This window comes from Entamoeba histolytica, genomic scaffold, assembly GCF_000208925.1.
Source record: "Entamoeba histolytica HM-1:IMSS scf_1104750519211 genomic scaffold, whole genome shotgun sequence".
Classification (NCBI taxonomy): Eukaryota; Evosea; order Mastigamoebida; family Endamoebidae; genus Entamoeba; species Entamoeba histolytica.
In genome coordinates, this window is record NW_001914906.1 from 33228 (window position 1) to 58055 (window position 24828).

The 24828-nt window shown below is 26.2% G+C and overlaps 17 protein-coding genes and 1 pseudogene across 17 annotated transcripts; 10 read left to right on the forward strand and 8 right to left on the reverse strand.

The window, feature by feature from the left end:
• Positions 1 to 678: 678 nt before the first annotated feature.
• On the reverse strand, positions 679 to 2551 carry EHI_194350 (uncharacterized protein; the record flags this gene model as incomplete). Its single annotated transcript, XM_649611.1, has 2 exons — positions 679 to 915; positions 971 to 2551. The coding sequence occupies 2 exons, from the start codon at positions 2549 to 2551 to the stop codon at positions 679 to 681; spliced, it is 1818 nt and encodes a 605-aa protein (XP_654703.1).
• A 425-nt stretch (positions 2552 to 2976) lies between these two features.
• EHI_194360 (uncharacterized protein) lies at positions 2977 to 3861 on the forward strand (the record flags this gene model as incomplete). Its single annotated transcript, XM_001913596.1, has 1 exon — positions 2977 to 3861. One exon carries the CDS (start codon positions 2977 to 2979, stop codon positions 3859 to 3861), a length of 885 nt encoding a protein of 294 aa, XP_001913631.1.
• An 84-nt stretch (positions 3862 to 3945) lies between these two features.
• On the forward strand, positions 3946 to 4860 carry EHI_194370 (uncharacterized protein; the record flags this gene model as incomplete). The annotated part of the gene is made up of 2 exons (XM_649610.2): positions 3946 to 4368; positions 4423 to 4860. 2 exons carry the CDS (start codon positions 3946 to 3948, stop codon positions 4858 to 4860), a joined length of 861 nt encoding a protein of 286 aa, XP_654702.2.
• Positions 4861 to 5610: 750 nt separating this feature from the next.
• On the forward strand, positions 5611 to 6186 carry EHI_194380 (uncharacterized protein; the record flags this gene model as incomplete). The annotated part of the gene is made up of 2 exons (XM_649609.1): positions 5611 to 5904; positions 5953 to 6186. 2 exons carry the CDS (start codon positions 5611 to 5613, stop codon positions 6184 to 6186), a joined length of 528 nt encoding a protein of 175 aa, XP_654701.1.
• A 243-nt stretch (positions 6187 to 6429) lies between these two features.
• On the forward strand, positions 6430 to 7189 carry EHI_194390 (Rho family GTPase; the record flags this gene model as incomplete). The annotated part of the gene is made up of 2 exons (XM_649608.2): positions 6430 to 6714; positions 6762 to 7189. 2 exons carry the CDS (start codon positions 6430 to 6432, stop codon positions 7110 to 7112), a joined length of 636 nt encoding a protein of 211 aa, XP_654700.1. The 3' UTR covers positions 7113 to 7189.
• Positions 7190 to 7266: 77 nt separating this feature from the next.
• Positions 7267 to 8099, reverse strand: EHI_194400 (SNF7 family protein; the record flags this gene model as incomplete). Its single annotated transcript, XM_649607.1, has 2 exons — positions 7267 to 7622; positions 7715 to 8099. 2 exons carry the CDS (start codon positions 8097 to 8099, stop codon positions 7267 to 7269), a joined length of 741 nt encoding a protein of 246 aa, XP_654699.1.
• A 738-nt stretch (positions 8100 to 8837) lies between these two features.
• On the forward strand, positions 8838 to 9914 carry EHI_194410 (isopentenyl-diphosphate delta-isomerase, putative; the record flags this gene model as incomplete). The annotated part of the gene is made up of 1 exon (XM_649606.1): positions 8838 to 9914. One exon carries the CDS (start codon positions 8838 to 8840, stop codon positions 9912 to 9914), a length of 1077 nt encoding a protein of 358 aa, XP_654698.1.
• Positions 9915 to 11039, reverse strand: EHI_194420 (protein kinase domain containing protein; the record flags this gene model as incomplete). Its single annotated transcript, XM_649605.1, has 3 exons — positions 9915 to 10403; positions 10453 to 10548; positions 10602 to 11039. 3 exons carry the CDS (start codon positions 11037 to 11039, stop codon positions 9915 to 9917), a joined length of 1023 nt encoding a protein of 340 aa, XP_654697.1.
• A 250-nt stretch (positions 11040 to 11289) lies between these two features.
• Positions 11290 to 11859, forward strand: EHI_194430 (uncharacterized protein; the record flags this gene model as incomplete). The annotated part of the gene is made up of 1 exon (XM_649604.2): positions 11290 to 11859. The coding sequence occupies one exon, from the start codon at positions 11290 to 11292 to the stop codon at positions 11857 to 11859; it is 570 nt and encodes a 189-aa protein (XP_654696.2).
• Positions 11860 to 11877: 18 nt separating this feature from the next.
• EHI_194440 (RNA recognition motif domain containing protein) lies at positions 11878 to 12457 on the reverse strand (the record flags this gene model as incomplete). Its single annotated transcript, XM_649603.2, has 2 exons — positions 11878 to 12082; positions 12135 to 12457. 2 exons carry the CDS (start codon positions 12455 to 12457, stop codon positions 11878 to 11880), a joined length of 528 nt encoding a protein of 175 aa, XP_654695.2.
• Positions 12458 to 12699: 242 nt separating this feature from the next.
• On the reverse strand, positions 12700 to 13602 carry EHI_194450 (uncharacterized protein; the record flags this gene model as incomplete). The annotated part of the gene is made up of 1 exon (XM_649602.1): positions 12700 to 13602. The coding sequence occupies one exon, from the start codon at positions 13600 to 13602 to the stop codon at positions 12700 to 12702; it is 903 nt and encodes a 300-aa protein (XP_654694.1).
• Positions 13603 to 13716: 114 nt separating this feature from the next.
• Positions 13717 to 15128, reverse strand: EHI_194460 (annotated as a pseudogene).
• A 476-nt stretch (positions 15129 to 15604) lies between these two features.
• EHI_194470 (uncharacterized protein) lies at positions 15605 to 16878 on the forward strand (the record flags this gene model as incomplete). The annotated part of the gene is made up of 2 exons (XM_649601.1): positions 15605 to 15919; positions 16006 to 16878. The coding sequence occupies 2 exons, from the start codon at positions 15605 to 15607 to the stop codon at positions 16876 to 16878; spliced, it is 1188 nt and encodes a 395-aa protein (XP_654693.1).
• Positions 16879 to 16914: 36 nt separating this feature from the next.
• EHI_194480 (tyrosine kinase, putative) lies at positions 16915 to 19608 on the reverse strand (the record flags this gene model as incomplete). Its single annotated transcript, XM_649600.1, has 1 exon — positions 16915 to 19608. One exon carries the CDS (start codon positions 19606 to 19608, stop codon positions 16915 to 16917), a length of 2694 nt encoding a protein of 897 aa, XP_654692.1.
• A 353-nt stretch (positions 19609 to 19961) lies between these two features.
• EHI_194490 (uncharacterized protein) lies at positions 19962 to 21187 on the reverse strand (the record flags this gene model as incomplete). The annotated part of the gene is made up of 2 exons (XM_649599.2): positions 19962 to 21091; positions 21169 to 21187. 2 exons carry the CDS (start codon positions 21185 to 21187, stop codon positions 19962 to 19964), a joined length of 1149 nt encoding a protein of 382 aa, XP_654691.2.
• Positions 21188 to 21517: 330 nt separating this feature from the next.
• EHI_194500 (ADP-ribosylation factor, putative) lies at positions 21518 to 22057 on the forward strand (the record flags this gene model as incomplete). The annotated part of the gene is made up of 1 exon (XM_649598.1): positions 21518 to 22057. One exon carries the CDS (start codon positions 21518 to 21520, stop codon positions 22055 to 22057), a length of 540 nt encoding a protein of 179 aa, XP_654690.1.
• Positions 22058 to 22297: 240 nt separating this feature from the next.
• EHI_194510 (DNA topoisomerase, putative) lies at positions 22298 to 23179 on the forward strand (the record flags this gene model as incomplete). Its single annotated transcript, XM_649597.1, has 1 exon — positions 22298 to 23179. The coding sequence occupies one exon, from the start codon at positions 22298 to 22300 to the stop codon at positions 23177 to 23179; it is 882 nt and encodes a 293-aa protein (XP_654689.1).
• Positions 23180 to 23480: 301 nt separating this feature from the next.
• Positions 23481 to 24389, forward strand: EHI_194520 (uncharacterized protein). The gene has a single exon (XM_649596.2). It carries the CDS (start codon positions 23573 to 23575, stop codon positions 24017 to 24019), a length of 447 nt encoding a protein of 148 aa, XP_654688.1. The 5' UTR covers positions 23481 to 23572; the 3' UTR covers positions 24020 to 24389.
• The last annotated feature ends 439 nt before the right edge of the window (positions 24390 to 24828 follow it).

The following is a 24828-nucleotide window of genomic DNA, read 5'->3' on the forward strand; positions in this document are numbered from 1 at the left end:
CCAAAAACTTCAAGTATGAAATATAACATAGAATTTCTAGATTATATAATTATTTTTTTGTAATACAAAATATAAATTTATTTTTAATAATTTGTATTTGTTTTATTTAAGAGAAGGATAATATTAGTTGAAAATAAAGTATGTGTAATAACTAATTTTCATTTTTGTAAATATCAAGAATAATATTTATATAAACAAATATCCTATCATTAATAATTTTCTGGGTGTTATGCTCATTTTTATAAGGCTTTGCCTTTTATTTTTCAAATGATAGATTTAGACAAGACTTTAAAATTTTATTCTTTTTATTGGTATTATGAACTTCTTTATAAAGTAATATTAAGAGAGTCTTATTTACTGAGTTTTTGGAGTGATAATCTAGGCAAAGATAAAATTAATAACCTATGAATTTGTCATAACAAAAACTATAATAAAGTTTTTGGCTATTTTAATTTTTGACTAAATTCCATGAACTGATATTAAAAATTATAGTCAGTTATTAAAGGTATTTGATCAATATTTTTAGTAATGATATATGTATGTTTTATAGAGATTTAATAATTTTTGTTTTAATAAATTTTTTTTTAATCTGGGTTGGTTTAGTTTTAAAGAAAGAAGAGATGGGTAATAAAAAATATGAAGAAGAGGGTGTTAACTTGAATTGAATATAGTGATAAATTAATACTTCCATTCTTTATAATTCTTTGGTTCAATTAAAACATAATATCCTCCAGTTAGAGATATTGCAAATTGGCATGGTACTTCTTTTGAGATTGTCATGCAATGAACCTCAGCGTTTAATTTTAAAGTAGATAACATTGAATTAACTGAGATGTAATTTAAGACACCTAAATCACTACTTTTTAAAATAACTATTCGTTCTTTAGAAACAACAACAACATGCATACCATCACACTAAACTGTGTTAAATCTTCATTTATTTATTTTGAGAAATTCAAATAAAACAAACTGAAAACTTTGCATCAATAATATTAGAACTAATCTCCCATGACGCCACAACACTTAGGTCATTAAGACTAATGAGTTGTACTGAATTATTTTCTACAACTAATAACATCATTCCAAAAACATCAAAACTAATTGGGTTATTAGCTATTTTACCTTGATTATCTTCCATAATGAAATTTCCATCTTCATCTAATGAAGCAATTATGTTGTTAATGTATTTGATTGTTACAACTCTATGAGAATGACTATATAATGTTTTAAATAATACTTTTTCTGTATTGATAGTAGCAACCATTCCATTATAAAATCCAACAGCAAAAAGGGATTGATCAATTTTATTTCCATCAATACAAGTAATACATTCATCAGGTTTTTTATCAGAAGAAAGATAGGCAGTAGTAACGTGTTGATGTGTTTCAAGATGTGCAACTTCAAGACTTTCTCCCATACCAAAAACTCCATATAATTTATTTGGTAAAATATAAGAAAGAGCATAACCTGGTTGATAGACATTAATTTTACCAAATAATGTTGTTTCTTGTTGATTAATATTTGATGAATAAAAAATATTTCCATTAGAATCAATACCATACAAAGATTTACCTGATCCAAAAACTAAGTTGACTAAAGTATATTCATGTGACATTCTTGATAATTTGTAATTAATTGGTAATTGTTTATGAGCATTTATTGTTTGTCTAGAATGAACTACTGGCAATTGTGTTAAATGAACTGAATCTAAAGTAAATATAACAACTTGAGGTGGTTGTATTAATGTTTTAATTGCAGGTGTTGGAGAAGTTAATTTAAATGATTGGATTGATTCATTGTCACATTGTGTAAATACATATAATCCATTTAATGTACAAACATATGTTTTACCATTAATTGAACATGCATGTTGAGCATCAGAAATAGTATAAAGATATAATGATGGAATATCTTTAATGTATTCTAATACATTGCCATTAATTAATAATAAACATCCATTTGGTGTTGGTATTAATTGTACTTTTTTAGAATCAAAAATTGGAATAAATGAATGAAGATCTTCTTTAGCATAACACCTTTTTATTGTAAGTGATGTTTTATTAATTTCAAGAGAAAAGAATGTACCATTTGTATCAATAACATATAACATACCATTGTTTTGTGTATATTCAATTGTTTCAATAGAGTTTTGGATTAATGGAATAATTGCTTGTTGGTCTAATGTTGAATATTCAAAGAAAAGAATTGATCCATCTGTTGTAGAAAATACAACTTGATTTTCTTGCATTGAACAGTCTGTAAAAGTAAATACTTGACCATTACATTCAGTTCCTTGTGGAACTGTTCCAATATACTCTAACACTCCTTCTTTGCATGTATAAAATTCGGTTCCTGACATGGAAACTACACAAAGATTTCCTTGGTATTGAGAAGTTTTATGAAATGATGTAAGTACAGTATTTTCAGATAAATCAACATTACAAGTAATTTCTGTAGTACTGATATTTATTACTGATGCTCGTTTGTTTGAGTAAATTATTAATTGATTACTTTCTGACAATGGGATAATTTCTGTAATATTTGTTGTCATTTTCTCTGACTTTCTTTGTTTAGCTTTTTTAGTTTTTTTTTCATAATTTGTGTTATTTAATAACAATTACTTAATAACTGATGTAGTTAAAAATATTGTTATCAAAAAGATGTTTAAAAATGAAAATAGTTTATAAGTTGTTTTTTCTTAAAGAAAAAGAGTTATCATATAAAATAGATTGAGTGAATTTAGTTTACTAACAACAACCACACCTTTTTTATTTTTTTTTTTAATCTTATTATTTTTAAATAGATAAATAACTCTTAACATCAAAGACACAAAACGAATAATGTACTTATGTTAGTACGTTATAAACTTTGCCACAAAAGAAATAACCTTTCCGCTTCACATAACACTTTTATATAAAATTCTTGTTATTCATAAAATTAATCTCAAAATAATTAGAACTTTAAACCCTGAAACAAATGTCAGAAAGTAAATCCTCAACATCTTCGTCATCATCTCCATTTTCTTCTGTCTCTTCTTCGTCTGTCTCTTCTTCTCAAATTTTAGATAATAAAGAAATAGATGAACAAATGTCAGAAAGTGAATCATCTTCTTCAAGTAATGAGTCTACAGTTAAAAATACAACTAAGGTTAAACCATTATCTGATTCTTCTTTAAATATTAAATCAAAACCACATCCCATGTCAGAAAGTGAAACCTCCTCATCTGGTTCAAGTAGTAAATCATCAAGTGAGTCATCATCATCCACCCATCCAAGTATTAAAGAAGTTGAAAAACCTACAATGGAAATTGAGTCAAAACTAAGCGATCAACCAGTTATAAAAACAACACTTAATAAGAGTCAAGAATCTAATAGTCAAGAATTGTTATCACAATCAGTACCTTCAACAAATAAGCAGACTGCAACAGAATTATCTGAAAACGACTCTTCTTCAGATAATAAAGTTACAAAAGAAATGTCAGAAGATTTATCAATAGATTTGGAAAAAGATGATGAAGTTAGCACAGGTGATGATAAAAGTAGTGAAGAAGACAATATAACTAGTGAAGAAGAAGATAAAAGTAGTGAAGAAGAAGATAAAAGTAGTGAAGAAGAGGATGGTAGTTATAGCATTGATGAAGAAGAACGAATTGCAAACCAAAATAAAAAATATTTAACACAACTATTAAAAGAATTTGGGGATGATGTAAATGAATTAAGAATGAAAGCAACATCATTTAAAGCAGTAAATATTGAAGAGATTACTTCTGCATTAAGTCAAGGTATTAACATGTTTTCTGATTTAGAGTTAGAACTACTTGGAAAGGAATGTGTTATTCCTTCAAGCTTGAATCAAAGTTGATTGAATTGTTTTTTAAAACATAATTAAAAAAAATTTTTATTCAAAACTTAAAATAACTAAAAAAAGAAACATAAAAGAACAAGGATGAATGACACTACTTCCACAAAAGATGAACATATCATGTCCCCTTCTAAAATTGCTATAAAACAAAATTTCTCACAAATGGATTACCACTATGGTTGTTCTTGTTATATTGCTAAATTAGAAGAATCAAAAGAACAACAACGATTATATTTTAAACCAGAAAAAGAATATGGTATTGGAAGTCATTCATTATGTTCTATAAGACTAACACCAAATGCTGAACCATTAATTGCATTATTTCAAGTTAATTTAAGAGGAGATGTAAGTATTATTCCAAGGACAAAAAAAACATCAATTAAAATCAATGGAAATAATATTACTACAGCAACAAAGTTAAACAACTTTGATGAATTAGACATAGGAGATCTTCATTTTCAATATATTGTGTTCTATGAAAATATTAAATATCAAAATAAGCGTGAAGTTTGTTTTTTAGGTTTATTTTGTTCTATTAACAAAACAATATTTATACTTTAGTTCAACGAAGTAGGAAATCATAATGATATTATTCGTAATACATTAACAAAATTCTTTATTAAGGAAAACTATAAGGGTTCCGATATATCTCCATTTGTAAATGTTGTTCATGCTTCTACTAAAATAGATGAAGCTCTCCTCCTCTGTCTTAATAAATTAAAAGAACTTACTCCAAATCCTGGAAATGATAAGTTCATTGGTCTTTTAAGGCAAATGACTTCTCAATTATTTTGTATTTCTTCAACTAGTATTGGATTTAATGTATCATATTATGAATCAGACGTATATAACTTTACTAACAAAGTTAAAAAAACGCCTAGTCGTAAAATAAACTTTGACGAAATGCAAGACAGTGAAGACCCTTTTGAAGCCTTTAAAAAGGCAAATGAAAACAAACAAGAAAAGACTTTAAAGAAACCTCAAATAACTGATAATTAACAATAAATATTATTTGTGTTCAAATTCCATTGTTTTTATCTTATTAATTCGTAAATAACATTATTTTTTTTTATCAACTAGAAGAATAAACTTTGTTCATTGAGTTAGAATCTTTTTGATAATAACTATTTAGTTCAATTGCTTAAAAGATAGTGAATTGATGAAATAATAGAAATACTAAATAAGTAGCTTTAACAAATATCATGAAAACAATGATATTTAATAAAAATATTAAAGGAGAATAATAAAATTTAAATAAAACTACCATCATTACATAATGAATATGAATATTGAATTTTAGAAAAAAAATAAACTAATAAGTTTAAATCTTGAACCATGAAATAGGATATATTTTATTCTTTTCTTTAGTTATTATATTTACTAATGATATTTTATTAACTATGAAACAAGTAAGTATTAGCTTATTATTTTTACTGATAACCCAATGAAAATTACAATTTTTATTCATAATCAAAAATATTATCGTATAATAACATAATAGAAATAATTATTTTAATAGTGTTTGTTCTTACTTCATCGAATTTCTTTTTCTTCTATTTCTTCTTCATAAAAAGATAGAATTAAAAAAATAGAACAAGCAAGAATTTTAGAACTCAAGTAAAAATCAAAATTGTTCTAATGTTTCTTATTTTTTGAATAAGAGACAACAAGATTAATTGGTGATTATTAATGAACAAAACGTCTTATTTATGTTCAAGGATTTTGAGATCTGATTTAAACAAAGAAAACATGGACATACCTGTTACTTTTTCAATTCATTATGTTACTTCATATGGTGAAGAGTTATATATTGTTTTTGATGATGGAGTTGAACGGAAAATGTCATGGAGTAATGGTCATATTTGGACAATTCGGTGTTGTGTTTTACCACGGTTAACTCGTTGGTGGTATGAAGTAAAACAAAGTTGTGTAGTTACAAGAATAGAAAAGGACTTACATTCAAGACAATATATCTTTGAAAAAGATAGATTTTATAATATAACTGATTCTTGGGATTGTGGTGCTTATTCAATGAAAATAAGTGTTTGTTGATAATTTTTTCAAGACTTTAGTAATTAACTTATTTCATAGAAATTTCCTAAATTACAAAAATCAAACACTATTATTTTTACTCATCCTAGAGCAGTAACCCTTCCTTATTATAATAGGAGTCCTTTGGTTAGGTGTCGTATCCAAGAAAACAATGAATTAGATAATAATGTTCCGAATTATAAAGGAGTTAGATTTGATTCTTTTGATGATATGATGATAGAAGAAACACAAATTTCTTCAAAAGAAGGACATGAGTCAGTTCATCAACAATGAGTAAATCAATTGTATTTATTTTTACCAAAATATCTTTTTTGCCTTTTTCTAATATTTTGGAAGAGATGAAAATAGAAAGAGAAGTATTGGTAATTACGTTATTATTTAAATATTATTAAAATAATAAATAAAATTAATTTAAATAGTAACTAAAAATAAGAATGAAAAGAAAAATACATTAGTAAATACTTTTAATAAAAAATAAAATAAAAAAAAAAAAACTATGAACTTTGAAATGGTCAAATGTCTGTCAAATTGGTTGCTGTTGGTGATGGAGCAGTTGGTAAAACATCCATGTTAATTTGTTATACAAAAAATGAATTTCCTGAAGAATACATTCCAACAGTATTTGACAATTATAGTACAACAGTTACTCTAGGAGATGAAGTTATTTCATTAGCTATTTGGGACACTGCAGGTCAAGAAGAATATGAGAGTATTCGACCATTATCTTATCCATCAACAGATGTGTTTTTATTATGTTATAGTGTTGTTCAACAATCTTCATTAGATAATATAGCAGAGAAAGTTTTGTTTTTTAATTTAAGAAAATATGTTCAAGACTAATTATTTAGTGGTTACCTGAAGTTAAACATCACTGTCCTTCAAGTAGAACATTAGTTGTTGGTTTAAAAACAGATTTAAGGGATAGTGTTGAAGAAATAAAGAAATTAGAAGCTAAAAATCAAAAACCAATATTTCCTAACGACGTTCAAGAATTTATTAAAGAAAATAATATTGAATGTGATGGCTTTTGTGAGTGTTCTGCTAAAACACAAAAAGGATTGAAAGAGGTAATGATTCAAGCAGTGAGAGTTTGTGTTGGTAATGGTCATACTAAAACATCTACACCAACCCCAGATAAAGATAAATTAAAGAAAAAAAGTAAAAGTTCAAAAGAAAGAAAATGTTGTGTTTTGTTGTAGAGAAATAAAATGGTTCCGAAAATCAAGTATTCTTTTTTCTGAATATCATTTCACATAAATACACTGTTGTTTCTGTTAATTTATAAAATTTCTTTTTTATTGAATTTTTATTAATTCAAATAATAACTGAGAATTTCAAAGAATTTCTTTTGAATTAAAGATTGGCTATTCTTGAAACAATATCATCTTCATCTTCATCGTCTTCTCCTTCGTTAAATGCTTTAGGAACTCGAGACCCTGGAGTGTCTAAGTCTTCAGGTTGTTCATTACCTTCGTTCCTTGTTTTAACCCCACCTTCCATTTGAACTTGTCTTCTTTCTTTAAGTCTAGTATTTCTTTGACGAGTTTCTGGGACTGGCTTAAGACCATTTTCAACATCTAATCCAATTTCAGTTAATACTTTATCAACTTCAAGCTCTGTTTCTTCCTCAATATCATCTCCTTCATATCCTTCGTTCACCATATCACTAACCATTGTATTCTTAATTCCTAATTCAGCATTTTGTTTTTCTATGAAATTAGTAATAGTTATTGTGATTAATACCTTACAATATTACACATTGAATTAAATATATTTTACTATGAACAAGAAAGAAACAAACCAAAGTCATTCATAACTTTTTGCATTGCTGGTAATTTAGTTGCTTCATTTACTTTTCTCATTGCATTAGTTACACCATTCATTGCTTCAGTTACAGCAACCATTGAACTCATTTCTGTTAATTTCATTTTAGTAGAGTTTAATTGTGCAATAACAACTTGAAGTTTATCAATTTGTTTTTTAGTTTTAACTAAGTCGGCAGCCATTACCTTTACAGTATTAGTTCTTCCTAATCGAGCCATCTTTCTAATTTCATTTGTTAATCTTACTTCTTCACGTTCTAATCTTTTAGACTCTCTTGTAATTTCTCTAATAGATTTAGAAATATTTAATTTTTGTTCTCGGACTATTTCTTGAGGTGTTTTCTTATGAAATAACCTTGACATAAACTACTATAATTTTAAGTTCTTTTTTCTTATAAAAATAAAGGATATAATTGTCATTTCTCTAAGTAATAAATAATGTTTTTATTCTTTTATATTTTTTTTATTTAAATTCTAGTCTAAATGAAAGTATATAGTCAAAAGCTATATTAGTATAATTCTGAGTATGAGCTAAATACAAAACCTAATGAATATAAGTGTATATTGATAGTTTTTCATTTTTGTTTGTATGTTTTTATTTATTTTGAAGATAATTATATTAAATTCAATATTATTTATTCTATCGTTTGATTTAATATTATCTTTTTTTTTCATTAATATTAAGTACTTTGCCACTTATATAAATTATTTAGTCTTTCCAATTAGTTTATAATATTTCATTATTTAAATAGTGTTGAATTTAGATTATTTATAAAAATCATTTCATTTATTTTAAATTATTTTTTTATAATTTATAGTTAGAAGACATACAATTCAATATAATTTTAATCAGATATTGAAAAAAGACTCTTTAAAATAAATAAAACAAAACAGATATTTTTACATTAAATAAGAAATTCTAAATATTCATTATATCAACTCATCTCTATAATTAGTTTTGTTCTATAATACACATAAACTTTAGTAAATGAGATAAATAATATGAGAGAACTACTATTAATTCTTCTATAAATTTAAAAATTCATCAAACAGAAGAATTAAAAGTTTGTTCTTTAAACTAAAAAATACATAATAAACATTATGTCTTTAACTCCAAGTAGAAAGCTAGACCATTTAAAATTTTGTTGTAATAACGAAACTCAAAGCCATCAAAGCAATCATTTGGAAGATATAATTCTTGAAAAAACATGTTTTCCAAAACAAAGTTTGAGTTCAATTCAAACCAAAATTAACTTTTTTAATAAAGAATTAAGTATCCCACTCATTATTGGTGCTATGACTGGTGGAAGTAATGACGTTAAAATAGTTAATAAAACATTAGCCATTGCAGCAAATGAAACAAATGTAGCTATTGGAGTTGGATCACAAAGGTCTGGATTAGAAAGTAATGATGAAGAAATACTCGAAAGTTATCGGGTTGTAAGAGAATGTGCACCAAATGCTTTTATTATTGGAAATATAGGATCAGTTCAATTAACAGAATATGGAGAAGTATTAGATGACTTAATAGCTATGATTAAAGGTGATGCTATTGCGGTCCATTTAAATTGGGAACAAGAATTAGTTCAAGCAGAAGGAGATAGAAATGGAATTGATGTCTGTCGTTTAAAAGAAATTATTTCAAAATGGAATGGTACTGTTATTGGTAAACAAGTTGGTCATGGAATGATGAAAAAAGATGTAATGATTTGTCAGGAATTAGGTATGAAGGCAGTAGACATTGCTGGAATAGGTGGTACATCTTTTGCTGGTGTTGAATGTCTTCGTGCTAAAGAGAAAAAACAATATCAACAAAATAGACTTGGTCAATTATTATGGGATTTTGGTGTTCCTACTGCAATGAGTATTTGGGAAGCATCTCAATGTTCACTTCCTATTATTGCTAGTGGTGGTATTCGTAATGGCTTAGAAATTGTTAAATCAATGACATTAGGTGCATCGTTAGCTTCAATAACAAAGCCATTTGTTTCGTTGTATTTAGAAGGAAGTGAAGCATGTATAAACTATGTTAATTTCATAAAAAATGAAATACAATCATCACTATTTCTTTGTGGATGTCCAAGTGTTAATGAAGTACATTCAATTCCAAAAATTATTACTGGGGAATTATATCATTGGATGAAACAACGCAATAAAATGATTACAAACAATATTTAATTACATTTCATTTTTTATTAATTGAACAATTTCGTCATAAGTTTCATTTCCTTTTACAAATTCAAATTCATGACTTTCTTTTTCACCTAATGGTTGTTTAAACATAGCAATTGATTGGTGTTGTAGAATTTCAATTGCTGTAATTCTTTTTAATGGGTCTATTTGTAACATATCATAAATTAATTCTTGTGAAGAAGAATCAATTTTTAATGTTCTAAAAAAATAAGGTAAAATAGTTTTAGTTTCTTTTAACCCATATGATTCATTTACTTCTTCATTGTTATTAATTTTAATTATTTCTTCTGGTTTAATTAATGACAAAATAGATTTTTTAATAGAACTTACAGAATGACCTTTAAATGGTGGTGTTCTTAAAATCATTTGTGTATAAACACAACCCAATTGCCAAATATCGATAGTAGTATTTTCTTCAACTCCTTCATAAAAATATTCTGGTGGCATATAAATTTTGGTACATACAGTTTGAATCTATCACATTATTTATTTTAATATTCATATTAGAATTTCAAAAACAAACTGTTGGATATGATTCTTTTTGATTTAAACATTTACATGACCCAAAATCACACAACTTTATTTTAAACCTATCATTGATTAATATATTACTTGGTTTCTACTTAGTTAGTTCTATCTAAAGAAAACCAGGAATAAATATATTAAACAAACAACATCTCGATGAATAAAATTATTAATGTGTAAATAATATAATGCAGAAGCCAATTGTGAAACAATATATTTCATTTGTGTGGATGCAGTAATCCTTCCTGATTTGATACTCTCTGATAAATTTCTTGGAAAAAGTTCATAGACTAGAAAAACAGTATTAATAGATTCAATTTGAGCAAAAAGATACTCTTCTAAATGAATAATATTTTCATGGTTTAAATATTTTAAGAGTCTAATTTCTTGTAGTACTCTTAGATTATTTATTCTTGACTCTCCAACTTCAATTTTTTTACATGCCAGTAATTGTCCTGATTTTTTGTGTAAAATAGAATAAACTATACCTTCTGACCCTTTATCAATCAGTCCTTGTAAAGCATATCCTTGAGTGAAGGGATCTTCGTATGAATTGTTTTTTATTTGTATTGTACGGCTATTCATTGAGTAATAATCCTAGTTGTTTTATTATTAAGTTCTTTTTGTCTTTTCGTTTCACCAAAAGAGTAAAGATAATAATCACATTAAAATAATTCTGAAACAATTTTTTAAGACAAATCTATTTTTATTTGTTGTGAAGTTTTATTTTCTCAAACTCCTTGTAGTTAAAATTTATATAATATTTCTGATTTATGATTTGTTTTGAAACTTATCATTTTTGTGTCTTGTCAATCTCAAAGATTTTCACTCTAATATGCAATGTCCTGTTCAAGTCAGTTTTAATAAATGCATTGGTTGTTTACAGTGCATTAGGGTATGTCCCACAAAGGTATTAACAAGTACTCATATGAAATCAACATTATCTTTTCCTGAACGTTGTATTAGTTGTGGTTGTTGTGCATCAGTTTGTCCTGTTGGTGCAATTATTTTTAATGGTATTTCCCCACAAAAGATTGATGTGGAGTCTTTTGGTGATGTTATTCCTGTATTGAAGAACATTGAGGGAAAAGTAAATAGTGATGATGAAGAAGTGCCTAAGAAATTAATATCACAAATGATAGAGAAAGCCAAATATTCTATCCAATCTAATAACTATAGAAAATTAGAATTTAAAATTCTTACTGATGCTGATCCTAAATATCATCAATTAGTATGTACTATAGGAACAGAAAAAACTTATGATGATGACGTTAAATTTTTATCAACACTATCATTGATATTAATTCAGAATAATATTCATTATGAATGGATAGAATTTACAGACCCAACTCAAAATATTACTTGTGCCTTAGCAATTGGGAGACCTAAACTTCAACATAACTAATTTATTTTTAATTATTAATCATTTAGGTAGCTTTGGTTTTTTTCCTTCTTTGGTTGAAGATTTTTCAGCACGTTTTTCCCATTTACCTTTACTTAATTTACAAGGACGTGTTCCAATATATTTTCCATTTAATGTTCTTAATGCAAGAAGATATTCATTAGGATCAGAAAAACTAACAAAACCATATCCCTTACTTTTATTTGTGTATGGATTTATAATTACTCTAAATAAGAATTAACACATATTATTTTAATAGACATTATGTAATAACAAACTTTACTTTTTGAACTGATGGATATTTAGAAAAAAATATTTTAAGCATTGTATCATCTACTTCTTTTCCTAAATTTCCTACAAACATACGAAAGTCATTTGTTGGCCAATCAGCCATTGATTCATCTACCCATCTTTTTCCATCAACATTTCTTAATGTAATACTTTGTTTTTTTTTGTCATCATTTAGTGTTGTATTTAACTTTAAAGGGTTAGTATTTGTTTGGTATAAATCAGCACACATAATAAAACCTTTTCTTTTTTTGTTTTTAAGTTTCTTCTTCTCTTCATTTTTATTTTTTAACATAAACTTAAGTAAAAGCATTTAAATTTTATGTGCTGTAATAATACTAATGAAAGTTTTATGAATTAAACTGTTCTTTATTATAAAATACAAAAAATGTCTTTCTTGTAGTAAGTCTTATTATATTTATTCAAAAGAAAGAATATATCAATGTATCTTATCTCTTATTGTGTATGAAGATAAAGTTATTTGTTTCTTATAAAAATAAAATAATTACTGAATTAATAAAAATTAGTTAATTAAGTATAAATAACTTATGTTGTTCATTCATAAATTAGCTGAATTTTGTTTTGTCCAAATACCTGATCAAAAACACTGGGAATAGATTCGATAATATCACTTGCTATAACCCCTCTATGTTTTTCTGTAAATGCAAATGAGCTACACTCTTTAACTAATGCTGACGCTGCAACGGAACAACAAATTAAATCTTCATCTTGAAAGTCTTGGTTTAACTTACTCCAAGCAACAAAAGTAGCAAGACTACCACTTAATACATCACCTTGTCCTCCACAACGTCGTGGAGATCCAACATGTTTAACATGAACGGTATAACTTCCATTTGAAACTTCATCAACTTGACCTTTTTGAAGAATAGTAACTCCCCCTAACATTAAAGCTACTTTATTGCATGGAGTGTTATGAGAAACTTTTAGTACATCACAAAGTCTTCTATACTCCATAACATTTGGAGTTAATATAATATTCTTTTTTCCTCTAATTAAGTCAAGGTGATTATTTATTAAGAATAACCCATCTGCATCAAGAATAATTATGATATTTTTAGTTATTGCTTGTTTTAAGATAGAAAGAGTTGCTTCCATTACAGATTCGTCTCTTCCTAATCCAGGACCAACAACCAAAGCTTGTACTGTGTCTAACCATTTCAATACTTCATTTGTATCATAATCTTCTTTAAAGAAAGGATGTACTATTAATTCTGGTGAATATGATTTAATAGCTATAGCAGCATCTTGGTGACAGAAAATGTGTGCAAGGTCACAACCAACTCTTAAAGCACTTATACCACTAAAATAAGGTGCTCCTGTATATTCTACACTTCCACCAATAATAGCAACCTTACCACACGCCCCTTTGTGAGAGTCGAAGGTTAATTGAGGGATTATAGATTTTAATCTCGCTTCAATAGATAACTGACCTCCCATAATAACTTATAACGTATATTTTTGAGATTTTCTTTTAAATTGTTTAAGAAGAATTTGTTATTACTTCAACGGTATAAAAAGAATTTTAAGTGAATTAATACAAATATTTACTATTCAATTATCTAATGTTGTCATAGTAATTATTATATCAACGGTTAAAGAGATAATTGCTAACATGTAAGACCAAAACAATATAGTTGAAGTTGAGTTTGTTCCATTTGGATAACAAACATTAACTACAACAAGACTATTTAATGCTGGAGGTGCAAATGACTCAATTTGGAGAACAAAATACATCACTTTGTTAGATGGCAATATTTCATATTTATATAATAAATAAGTTGCAACCCAACAAATTGTTGGTATTATAACCATTCTAGCGATAATACCAATCATTATTTTCCATGTAGAAATGGTACCACCTCGTGGACCATTTGAAAGTGCTCCTCCAAGAAGGAATAATGCACAAAAAACAGTACAACTACCTAAATAGGAAATACATCTTCCAATAATACTCCAATTACCTGAAACAAGTAAAGGGTCTCTAATTGGTTTAATTAACATAAATATAACACCAAGGATTGCAGCCATTGTTGGAATAGAAAATAAATTTTTAATTGAAAATCTAATAATTTCTGGTAATTTCATCCATATTTTAATAAACGGTTGAGATATACAATAACCAATTTTCTTTAGTAATTTATAACAATTAATGAAAGGTTGTGTAAACGATGAACACCGTTGTTTAGATTCTTGTTTAGTTGAATGATTTTCATCAAGTGAGACTCTTCTTTCATTATTACTAATAGTAGCTCCATTAGTATCATGAACATGTTCATTACTAACAGAAATAGTATTGTCAGAGTTATTTGATTGTGGTTGATGATTTTCATTATTATCATTATTATTATCATTATTATTATTTTCTTGAATTATATTTTCATTCTTTAATTCATTAACATCCTTTTCAATTTTAATTTCTTTCATTTCTATTTCTTTTTTTGTAATTTTTGTTCATCACGTACATTAAAATTAATATAATTATACCCAAGAACAAAGAATGTTATCATAAACGTTAATTGATATGTGCAAATATAACTGAAAGCTATATTTTTTGCATCATTTCCTAATTCATCAGTTTCATTAGTTAATGCTTCTACAATTGCCATTGGAATATACATAACATTAGCAAATCCAAGTGTGAAAGCAAAAACTCTATTATCTAATGTAGAAATTCTAAGAATATATCCAATTATTAATGGTATAAAAAATTCTAATATTCCATGAATTAAACATGCAACTGGTAATATCCATAATTCTTTTAATTCTTTAATTTCATCAATTGCTGTTGCTGTTTGATAAAATACAATTGCAGGCATAAAATAAGTAAAAATTAATTTAGACCAACCCCCTCTCATTCTTTCATCAAATCCAGAAAATCTTGATGCTATAAATCCCATCAATGCAATAAATACTAACTTAATAATAGAATATATTGAACATTTAATTAACGTAGCAATTTCCATGTTTTACTAATAATATTTAACAGTAAGCTTTCTTTCAATTCTTTATTTAAAAAACCCTATTTCTTTTTTCAAAAATTCCATTCTTTGTTTAATTTAATTAACTCCTTTTTTTCTGTTATCTTTCATTCTTTCTTTTGAATTACATTCTCTTCTTTGATAATAATTTTTGTTATATATACAAATTCATAATAATATAATTCTTTTTTATTCTAAGTTCTATTTTTATTTTGATGAAGTTTCGCAAAATGAAGAATTAATTATTTTTGGTAAAAAAGCTATTAATTAAAAAATTTTTTGACTCAATATGAACTTAAAAATATTATACATGGAAAAAAACGGGAAACTCTTTTAATTCTTAAAAAAAATAAGAGATTATTAAGAAAAAGAATTTTCTAATATTCTTCATAGTTCCTAATTTTTTTGTTACCCTTTAACAAACCTGAGCTATCTTCTCAACTTAAAAATCTTAAAAAATAATGAGTAAAGGTAAACAAACTGTCCCTTTAAGTCAAATAGTTGACCATGCAACAAATGAAATTCATCCATCACCTAGTATTAAAGCATATGCTACATTAGCTAAAATTGCTGCAACAATTCCATCTGCACAAGTAGCATTACGTGTTCAATTAATTACAAAAATGAAAGCTTATTGTAATGGATTTTTACCAAAGAAAGAGATGTATTATTGTTTATGTTTAGTAGATTATTTAGTCTTAAACTGTCCACAATTCCGACCACAAGTATTAAATCCAGATTTTGTTACGTTGTTTGAAAGGTCAGCAGATTTTGAGGTTTGTTGTTTTTTGTAGGAAATAAATTACAATAACAATATTATTATTATCATATTCTATAATAAAAAGAATACTGAATAATGTAGAAATGTAAAAAGTCAAAAAAACCTGGAATAGTTACTGAAAAAGCTATGAGAATTCTTCAAACATGGGGACCTCTTTATCCTAATGAATTATATGACTATCAATTAATGTATGATAAATACATAAGTAAAGGAGTTTATTTCCCAGTATTAGATAAATTACCAGAACAAGCACAACCAGAACATAGTGAGACTCTCGCTGATGATTTAGAAAAAAGTACTAAAGAAATCAATGAGTGTAGTGAATTAATTCAAGATGCTTTAGAAAATACTGGAGCGTCAGTTAGAACTCAATCTGTAAAAGCGTTATATAAAAGGGCTGTAGAATTAAATAGTAAGTTTAATGTTCTTTTTGTGAAATATATTAATACAACTACAAATACAGAAGAAATTCAAAAATATTCAGAATTAGAAAGTAATTTTACAAGACTTATTGTTCAATTAGCAAATATCATTAATAATCCACAAGGAGAAGACATTTATCGTACTTATACTACTGGTCATATAACTGATAAAACTGAAGATAAACATACAAAACTTAGATCTTCTCAAGCACCTCTTGACCCTATTTCTATTGCAACATCTTCTGCTCAAAAAGAAACACCTTCTCCATCAAATTTCTCTCGTAAAAATTCTTCATTCCAATTAGCACCACCCCCTTCTCGTGGACAACCAATTCGTTTTAGTAGACAAAATACAGAACCACCAGAAAGTCAATTATTTCAAAACTCACCAGTACCATCAACTAAAATATCTATGGAAACACAAATACGAGATGATACTGATTCTGTTGTAAAGAATAGATTTATTTTTGATCAATCTTCTCCAAGTTATCAATCAAACCATGGTCCATTAGATCAACAAAGTTTACTGTAAAACAGTCAATTAAAAATTAAATAATCCTATTTTTTTTTATTCATTATTCATTTCTATTTCAACTCCTAATTGAGATGTTGATTCATTACATTGTTGAGTTTGTGGTTTTATTTGTATTGATGAATTAGTTTTTCTAAGTGCTTTTTCTTCTTCATATGATTTATATGATTCTTTAAATAATTTACTTGTAATTCTATCAATTTCAGAAAATACTGGTCGTTGTTTTGGATCATGTGCCCAACATTTTTTAATTAATTCACAAATTCCAGGAGAGAATGATTTTGGAAAATCAAGTCTATGTCCTTGACTTACAAAATCAGAAACATCCCATGAATGAACAAAACAACCATTTCCATATGGTATTTTTCTTAAAAAAACTTCATAAGACACTATTGCAAATGCATAAACATCAATAGGGAATGAGTAAGGTTTATTTAATAAAATTTCAGGTGCCATATACAATGGAGTTCCTATTCCTTTAGTCATTGAATCTGATGCTGAAGAAGATGATACATTTCTTGTTGTTCCAAAATCAGATAATTTTGCATTAACTGTTTCATCTTTACTCATTGATATTACTAAAATATTATCTGGTTTTAAGTCTCTATGAATTATTGAACTAGAGTGTAGGAATGTCATTCCTTTAGCAACATCATTTAACATTTTATATGCTAATAAATCACTAAATTCATTCTTTTGATAAACATCTTTTAAACTACCAAATTGTGCATATTCTGTTATTATAGAATAATGATCAAGAGTATCTACAGCTCCTACAAAATTAATAATATAAGGACATCTCATTTTATCCATCATCAAAACTTCTTTTTGAAATGCTTCAATAATATCTTGAGGCCAAGAAAAGTTTTTTGTTTCTTTAATTGCTACTTGAGTTCCTCTATATTTTCCAACATAAACTATTCCAAATGAACCTTCTCCAATAACTCTTTCTTTTTCAAATTCTTGATAATCTAATTGAATACTGTTACAACTTTCACATTCAATAGTTAAAGCAGCATGAAGTTCTTTACCAATAATTATTTCATCTCCTTCACATGAAACAACATCAATAATATCATTAACTTTAGTTGTACATAAAAGTTCAAATTTAATAATAACTGATTGACCAAATCCAGGTTGTAATTTAATACATTTTGGTTCAAAACTAATGTTGTATTTATATGATTGAATTTCATTTGGATTAAAAACAAAATATTGTTTCTTTTTTGTTTTATTAGCTATAGTTATTTGTTGAATAATTTCTTCTCTCACTGGAGCTGGTTTATCAGAAAAGCCAAAATCAAGATGAGTATCACTAAATGATATTGGAAAATTTTCAAATGAAGTAAAGTCATGATTAAAATTTTTTATTCTAAATTTTGTTGATTTTTTTCTTTTTGGTATAACGATAACTAGTATAACAATAATAAGAATAAAAATAATAAATATTATTAATACTAGTAATATTACTATTAATATTATTGTTATTTTATTATTATTATTCTTTGTTTCTTCTGAATTACATTTTCCATTAATAAATGACATATTTGATCTACATTGACAATTAGACTCTGAACAATATTCTTTATTATAATTTTTCATTGAAATACTAATTGTTGGATAATTAAAATTAATTGGAATATTATTTAATCCACCCAACCAAATTGAATTTTTTGATGAACAAACTGAATATCCAAAATATTGATATTCATAATTTCCAGAAATTTTCATTACTTCAACAAATCTTGGTTCATATCCATAATCAAAATAATTATCAAAAAATACATATGCTCCTCCACAATGTATTTTATTATTTATTGAATATCCTGGTGTTCCAACAACAATTATTTGTCCATAAGATCCAATATTATCAAATGGTTGTTGACTTAATGGTTGAATATATTCAGTAACATTATCTGAATAAAATGGAACATTTGAAAGAATTTCTTCTTTTGAATATTTAGAATTTGGATCAAATGAAACAATTTTGTTTTTATCAGATAAAATACAATATAATATATTATATCTATTTATCCTTACAGCGTCATATTGAAATGTTTCTGATGTATCAATACCATTAATTAATATATCTTTATAATAATTAATTGTTCCCCAAATATAATATTCATCTTGTGAAGCATCAAATTGATATAATTTAATACTTTGACCTTTTTTTACAACAACCATTTGACTTCCAGCACTAATATATTCTCCACAATCATATTCAGTAGTAATTTTAGGAGTTAATGTTTCTACTTTAATACCAACTAATTTACCATTTAGACAAGTAATTAATGTATCTGTTTGAATATTATCTTTTTCAAAGTGTTGAAATACTAAAGGTGCATATTCATCAAATTGACCACTATAAGTAGAGTTAAGATAAATTGTTGGTGTTTCAGAAACAAGACTATAAAGATATAACTCTTGATCATGTAATAACCAAATAGTTTCTCTCATATCAACAATTTGTGGTCTTTTTGGAACTGTTTTAATTCTTAATGTTGCAGTACGATTTTGAATTGTAGAAAGAGTTGAGTCCCAATGAAGTTCTGTAGGGTTTCTTCTATTCCAATAAACTGGTAAGTTATGTCTTTGTTCTGATATTTCATTATATCCAATATAAGCAATATAACTATCTAATGTTTCATTCCCTTTTTCTAAATTAACTTGAATAAGTTTTCCATAACAAATAAGTATATACAAAATAATAAGAACAATGTTTTTCATATGAAATAATTAATTTTTACAGTTCTTATTCTTTTCAAGAGGATCAAAAATTGTTTAAGATAATATCGAACTTTCTACGTAAAATAAGTAATGTTATATTCAACGTCTCATATTATTTTGAGTATTTGATTTTATTTAAATTGATTAATTATCTCATTATGAAATTAAAAAAACGCTTAAAGTTAAGTTCAATTGGATAATACATTTATTTTTAAAGAGTTATTATAATGGTTAAATTAAATATTAACCGCTAGATTAATCAGAATTCTTTTAAATATATATATATATATTTTTTTTAAATATAATATGTTACTTTATTTAAACCAAAATCAATGTAATCTAATTGTGTTGATTTATGCTTTAATCATTTGTGGTTTCAACCACTCTTTCTTTGGTCTTCCCATAAAAGAATGGACATGCCACAAATCTATATTTAAAGAAAAAGCAACAGCGACGGTAGAAGTTTCTTTAATAATACTATCAAGAACTCCAGTTGACTCAAATTTTTCCATTAAAAATTTTTCTGGATTTTCAACACCTTGGAACTCTTTTGTTGTTGTAATAATAAGAGCATCATCATTGTTGAAATAAGACCAATCAAAATATACTTTTGCATCATCTTTTGTATTTTCTCCAATTCTATAATTCCCTTCTTCACAAATCTTTTTGACTCCTGTTGTTTTATTTAATTTAAATACATTAAAATCACCAACAACTAATGACAAAACCGATGATTTACTTTCACCAAAACCACAATCTTCATTAAAAATAATCAAAAGAGTAAAGTTGACAGGAACAAGTTTATTTTTTGAAAACACAATATCAATATCAGTCATAGTCTCTACTAATGCTTCAACTGTGTTTGTAGCTGATATAATTGAAGAGAATTGAGTTTCATAACATTTAAAGAATAAACTTGCAAATTGTTGTGAAGCATAATCAGCATTAATTGTATGAACTGGATCTGCAACAAGAATAATTCGATGTGTTGAGTATACCCGTGTGAAAATAGTTGCATAACTATTTGAGTGAGCAGCATAAGCAGTCCCAAGTAATCTAATTTTTGATGTGTCTTGTGGAATAATAATTGATTCCATTAAAACATTAGATGGAATTGGTAACATTAAGTATTTAGGAATATCGAGTTTATGGCACGGATTATTAGAATGAAGTATTGTTCTAAAAAATTCTTCTACTCTCAGTCGAGAGTGTTTTTCCTTTGTTTCTGGTGAGTAGTCACAACTAATAGTTCGTTTTGGTTCTTCAGCACTTTCACTAATTTTCCTTTGAATAAAAATACTTGCCATTACAACTTCTTTTTTCTTTTGTTGTTGATGTTGTTGTGCAATAAGTTCTTTCAAAGAAACCCCTGACTGTTTTGGAGTACTAGGTGTTGATTGTGTTGTTTGTTCTTCATCTTGTTTATTTGAATTATTATCACTTTCTATCTTTTCATTTAAACTTATTTCTTGTTTTATTTCTTCTTCAATTTTTAGTTTTGAATCTAACTGGTTAGACAGATGAAGAAATTATCTCTTTTGATAAGAAACCTGAACAAACCATCATTTCCAACAGACATTCTTTATTTTTTTTTTTAAGTTCATTTCTAAAAATAAATTTTTTATTTTTTGATATTTTTATTAAAACAAAAATAAAATAAATTTTTGTTATTTGAACTTTAAAAAAACTCTTCAGAATGAACCAATGTTGTAAATCAAGTTTATAACTTTGATTTAAAATAAAAATTGACTTATAAACAAAGAATAACATAAATACAAAAAACAAAAAAAATATGAAAAGGAGAAAGAAAAAAAAGATAAAAAATCTATGAACGAGAAATACCCCTCAAAATAGCTACACATCTAAAAATGTTTCAATCTTAAAATATATCACTTAAAGTTATAACTGAATGTCATTCTTATCATTTCTTTTCAAAAAGAAACAAATGAATATTTTAATTTGTGGGCTTGATGGTGCTGGAAAGACATCAATGTTACTTAAGATGCAAGGTCAAGACCCCAAAACTATCCAAACTAAACCAACTATTGGTTATTTAAATCCAACCTTAAAATATAAAACTTTTGAATGGCTTTTTTGGGATGTTTCAGGAGCTGCTAAATTCAGAGGTCTTTGGAAATCATATTATCCAAATGTTAAGTGTATTGCTTTTGTTTTTGATAATACTGATGAAGACCGTTTTGATGAATCTAAAAATGCTTTATTAAATATGCTTGCTGATTCAGAATTAAAAGGTATGCCATTTTTAATATATGTTAATAAAACAGATAAAAAAGAGTTTGATCAAACTACTTTCAACGAAAAACTTGGTCTTACTGAAACTCAAAAGTTACGTTGCCAAATTTTCCCATGTTCTGCTTATACAGGTGATGGTCTTTTCGAAGGTTTAGATTGGATGTGTTACACTCTTAAGAAAATGACTAAAAACTAATAGTAATAAAATCGGTTCTTCACTCTTTTATGTTTATTCTTCATTTCTTATTTCTCTTCAAAGATTACTTTCTTATTCAATACCTTTTTAGATTTTTTTGGGTGAAAATCTTATATCAATAGTTTCTAATAGTTTTTATCAAACTTTGATTAATTAAAAATTAAAACGAAGATTGTATCTCCTAGAATGAAAAGATAACTCCTTTTATTTGGTTGTTTCAAAAAAAAAAACAATTCTTATATGAAACCTTCTAAGAATAAATATACTATTAACTCTCCTAAACAGACTTTCATTAATGGAAATATCAACCAATTTGTGTTGGATAAAATACAAACCTTCCTCCTTGAATTTATATCAAGTTTAAATTGTATCACAACAAACAAAAAATTTGTTGGAACATCTATGTTTATTCGAGATCATTCATTAATAAAAATTGCTCAAGTTTTTATGGTATTAAAAGTTATACAAGAAGCAACTCTTCTAAACATTTCTGTAACGAAGAGACATATCTATTATTTAGATAAAAATCTCTTTAAACATCAAAGAGTTGTTGATGAAATTGTAAAAAAATTGTCTGAAAAGGTATTTCATTTACCTAAAGAAGATTTTCACATCGTTGCAGCTCAAAAATCTTTTTTTTGCGGCAATATAACAATGGTCAGAGAGACGAAAACTACACAAATAACACCAGAGAAAGAAACAGTAATTCCTTTAATTTCAACCATGAAAAATACTCAAATAAAAACTACAGCTACCCACATTTTGATAGTAGAAAAATATACTGTCTTCAGTCAAATTATAAAAACAAGTTGGTTCTCTATGAATAAAAATAATATTCTTATTATTACTGCATGTGGCTTTCCTGACTCTGCAACCAAGTACTTCATTAATTTATTAATCTCTTCGAATCAACAAATTAAATTATGTTGTATGGTTGATTTTGATCCTTTCGGACTAGATATTTTTAATAATTACATTAGGCTAGACAGAGAATATCCTATTCTATCACCAATTCGGTTATTATTTTTTAATTACATTCAGCAGTCTATTAACAATATTCCATCCTCTTCAAAAATCCCACTTTCCTTAATTGATCAGAAGAAGGTTTGTTATGTTAATTAAAATAATCTCACAAATAATTTATCCAGTTAGTTAGTACGTCTGAAATCAAAGGTATTTGAACCACAAATTATAGAAGCCGTGAATTTTTTGATAAAAGTCCAATGTAAATTAGAGTTAGAGGTATTGTCTTTAAAAGAGTTAGAGCAACTATTGAATGACTCATTTAACTTACCAGTTTTGAGTGTTGAAGAATAGTAACAAAAACAGAATAATAAAGTTGTATTTTTCAAGAAAAAAGTTTATTTTTGCTCCTGAATAAAATAATTTAAGAACTTAAATAACAAGGATGATTTAATTATGAGATAAACAAACTCTAAATAATAAAGAAAACAAACTTGCTTACGTCATAAGCGTCAAGTAAAAAAAGTTAGATAGTTTGAACTGAAAAAAACAATGTCAGGAACACCAATCTGCCCAACTTGTCATAAGCGTGTTTATTTCAACGAAAGATTAACTTTCGCTGGTAAGGATTATCATAAAATTGGTTGCTTCAAATGTACTTCATGCCATAAGACACTTGAAATTTCTAAAGCTCGTGAGTCTGATGGCATGCCTTATTGTGTTAATTGTCATGCACAAAAACAAGGACTTAAAGGATTCCAACCAGGAAATGTTCTTACTTCATATACTGGTTATGGTGGAGGAAAAGGAGAGGTTGATAATTCTACTGTTGTTGGTGGTAGAATTGCTGAGGTTGCTGCCCAAGAAGAGGCTGAACAAATGAGAAATGCTCCAGTCAGATCAGAACCTGCTCCATCTGATCTTCCAAAGTTCTGTCCAAGTTGTGGTGCCAAGAATAATGGAGGAAAGTTCTGTAGTGAATGTGGTAACAAGTTTTAATTAATTTACGTTCATCCTCGTAGTAATTTATTTAAGAACATTTATTATTAAATAGAAAATCACTATTCTTTGTATTTTTTATTTTCACTTAAAGGGTTTTTCTGTTTAAATAACATTATTAAATGTCCAGCGAGTGTTTATTTAATTTTTTTTAATTAAGTCTTACTTAGGTCGTTCATAATAATTGATAAGTTAAATAATAAGTATTTACGTTGAATTTCTTGTTGTTGGAATTTAAATTATTGAGTTATTATCAAATAATCATCTACTCTTTTAGTATCAAAATAAATTTGCTGAATCAAAAGATTATCAAAAGTTCGTTTTAATTTCTTTTATTCATTTGGTTTTTAGCTTTATCTATTCTTTTTTGAAAGACTGACTTTGTTTATTTGTTTCAGAAAAATAAAATAATTTCAGGGTATATCATGTTATATAGAATTTTCTTGTGAGATATTATGATAGATAATAAATAAAATGTTGTAATAAGCAGAAATGAATAGTCATATTATTTGGTTTATTGTTTTTGTTGTATTTTATTTAACATATTCTGAGAAAAATAGAACATATTTTTAATTTATCTTGTCAGTATGTTTTATTCAAATAAAACAGTAAATACTTATTACTAACAATTATTTGTTATTTATTATACATTTTGTATTAATGAATAGTACTTTTAAATTAAATAAAGTGTAGATTATATTTTTTTTATATCTAGATAGAAATACAATATCTAGTTTATTAAGAGTAGATTTAACTTTAATTAAGTAGTCAAAATAAGTATTCAATAGTTATTATTACATTATAATATC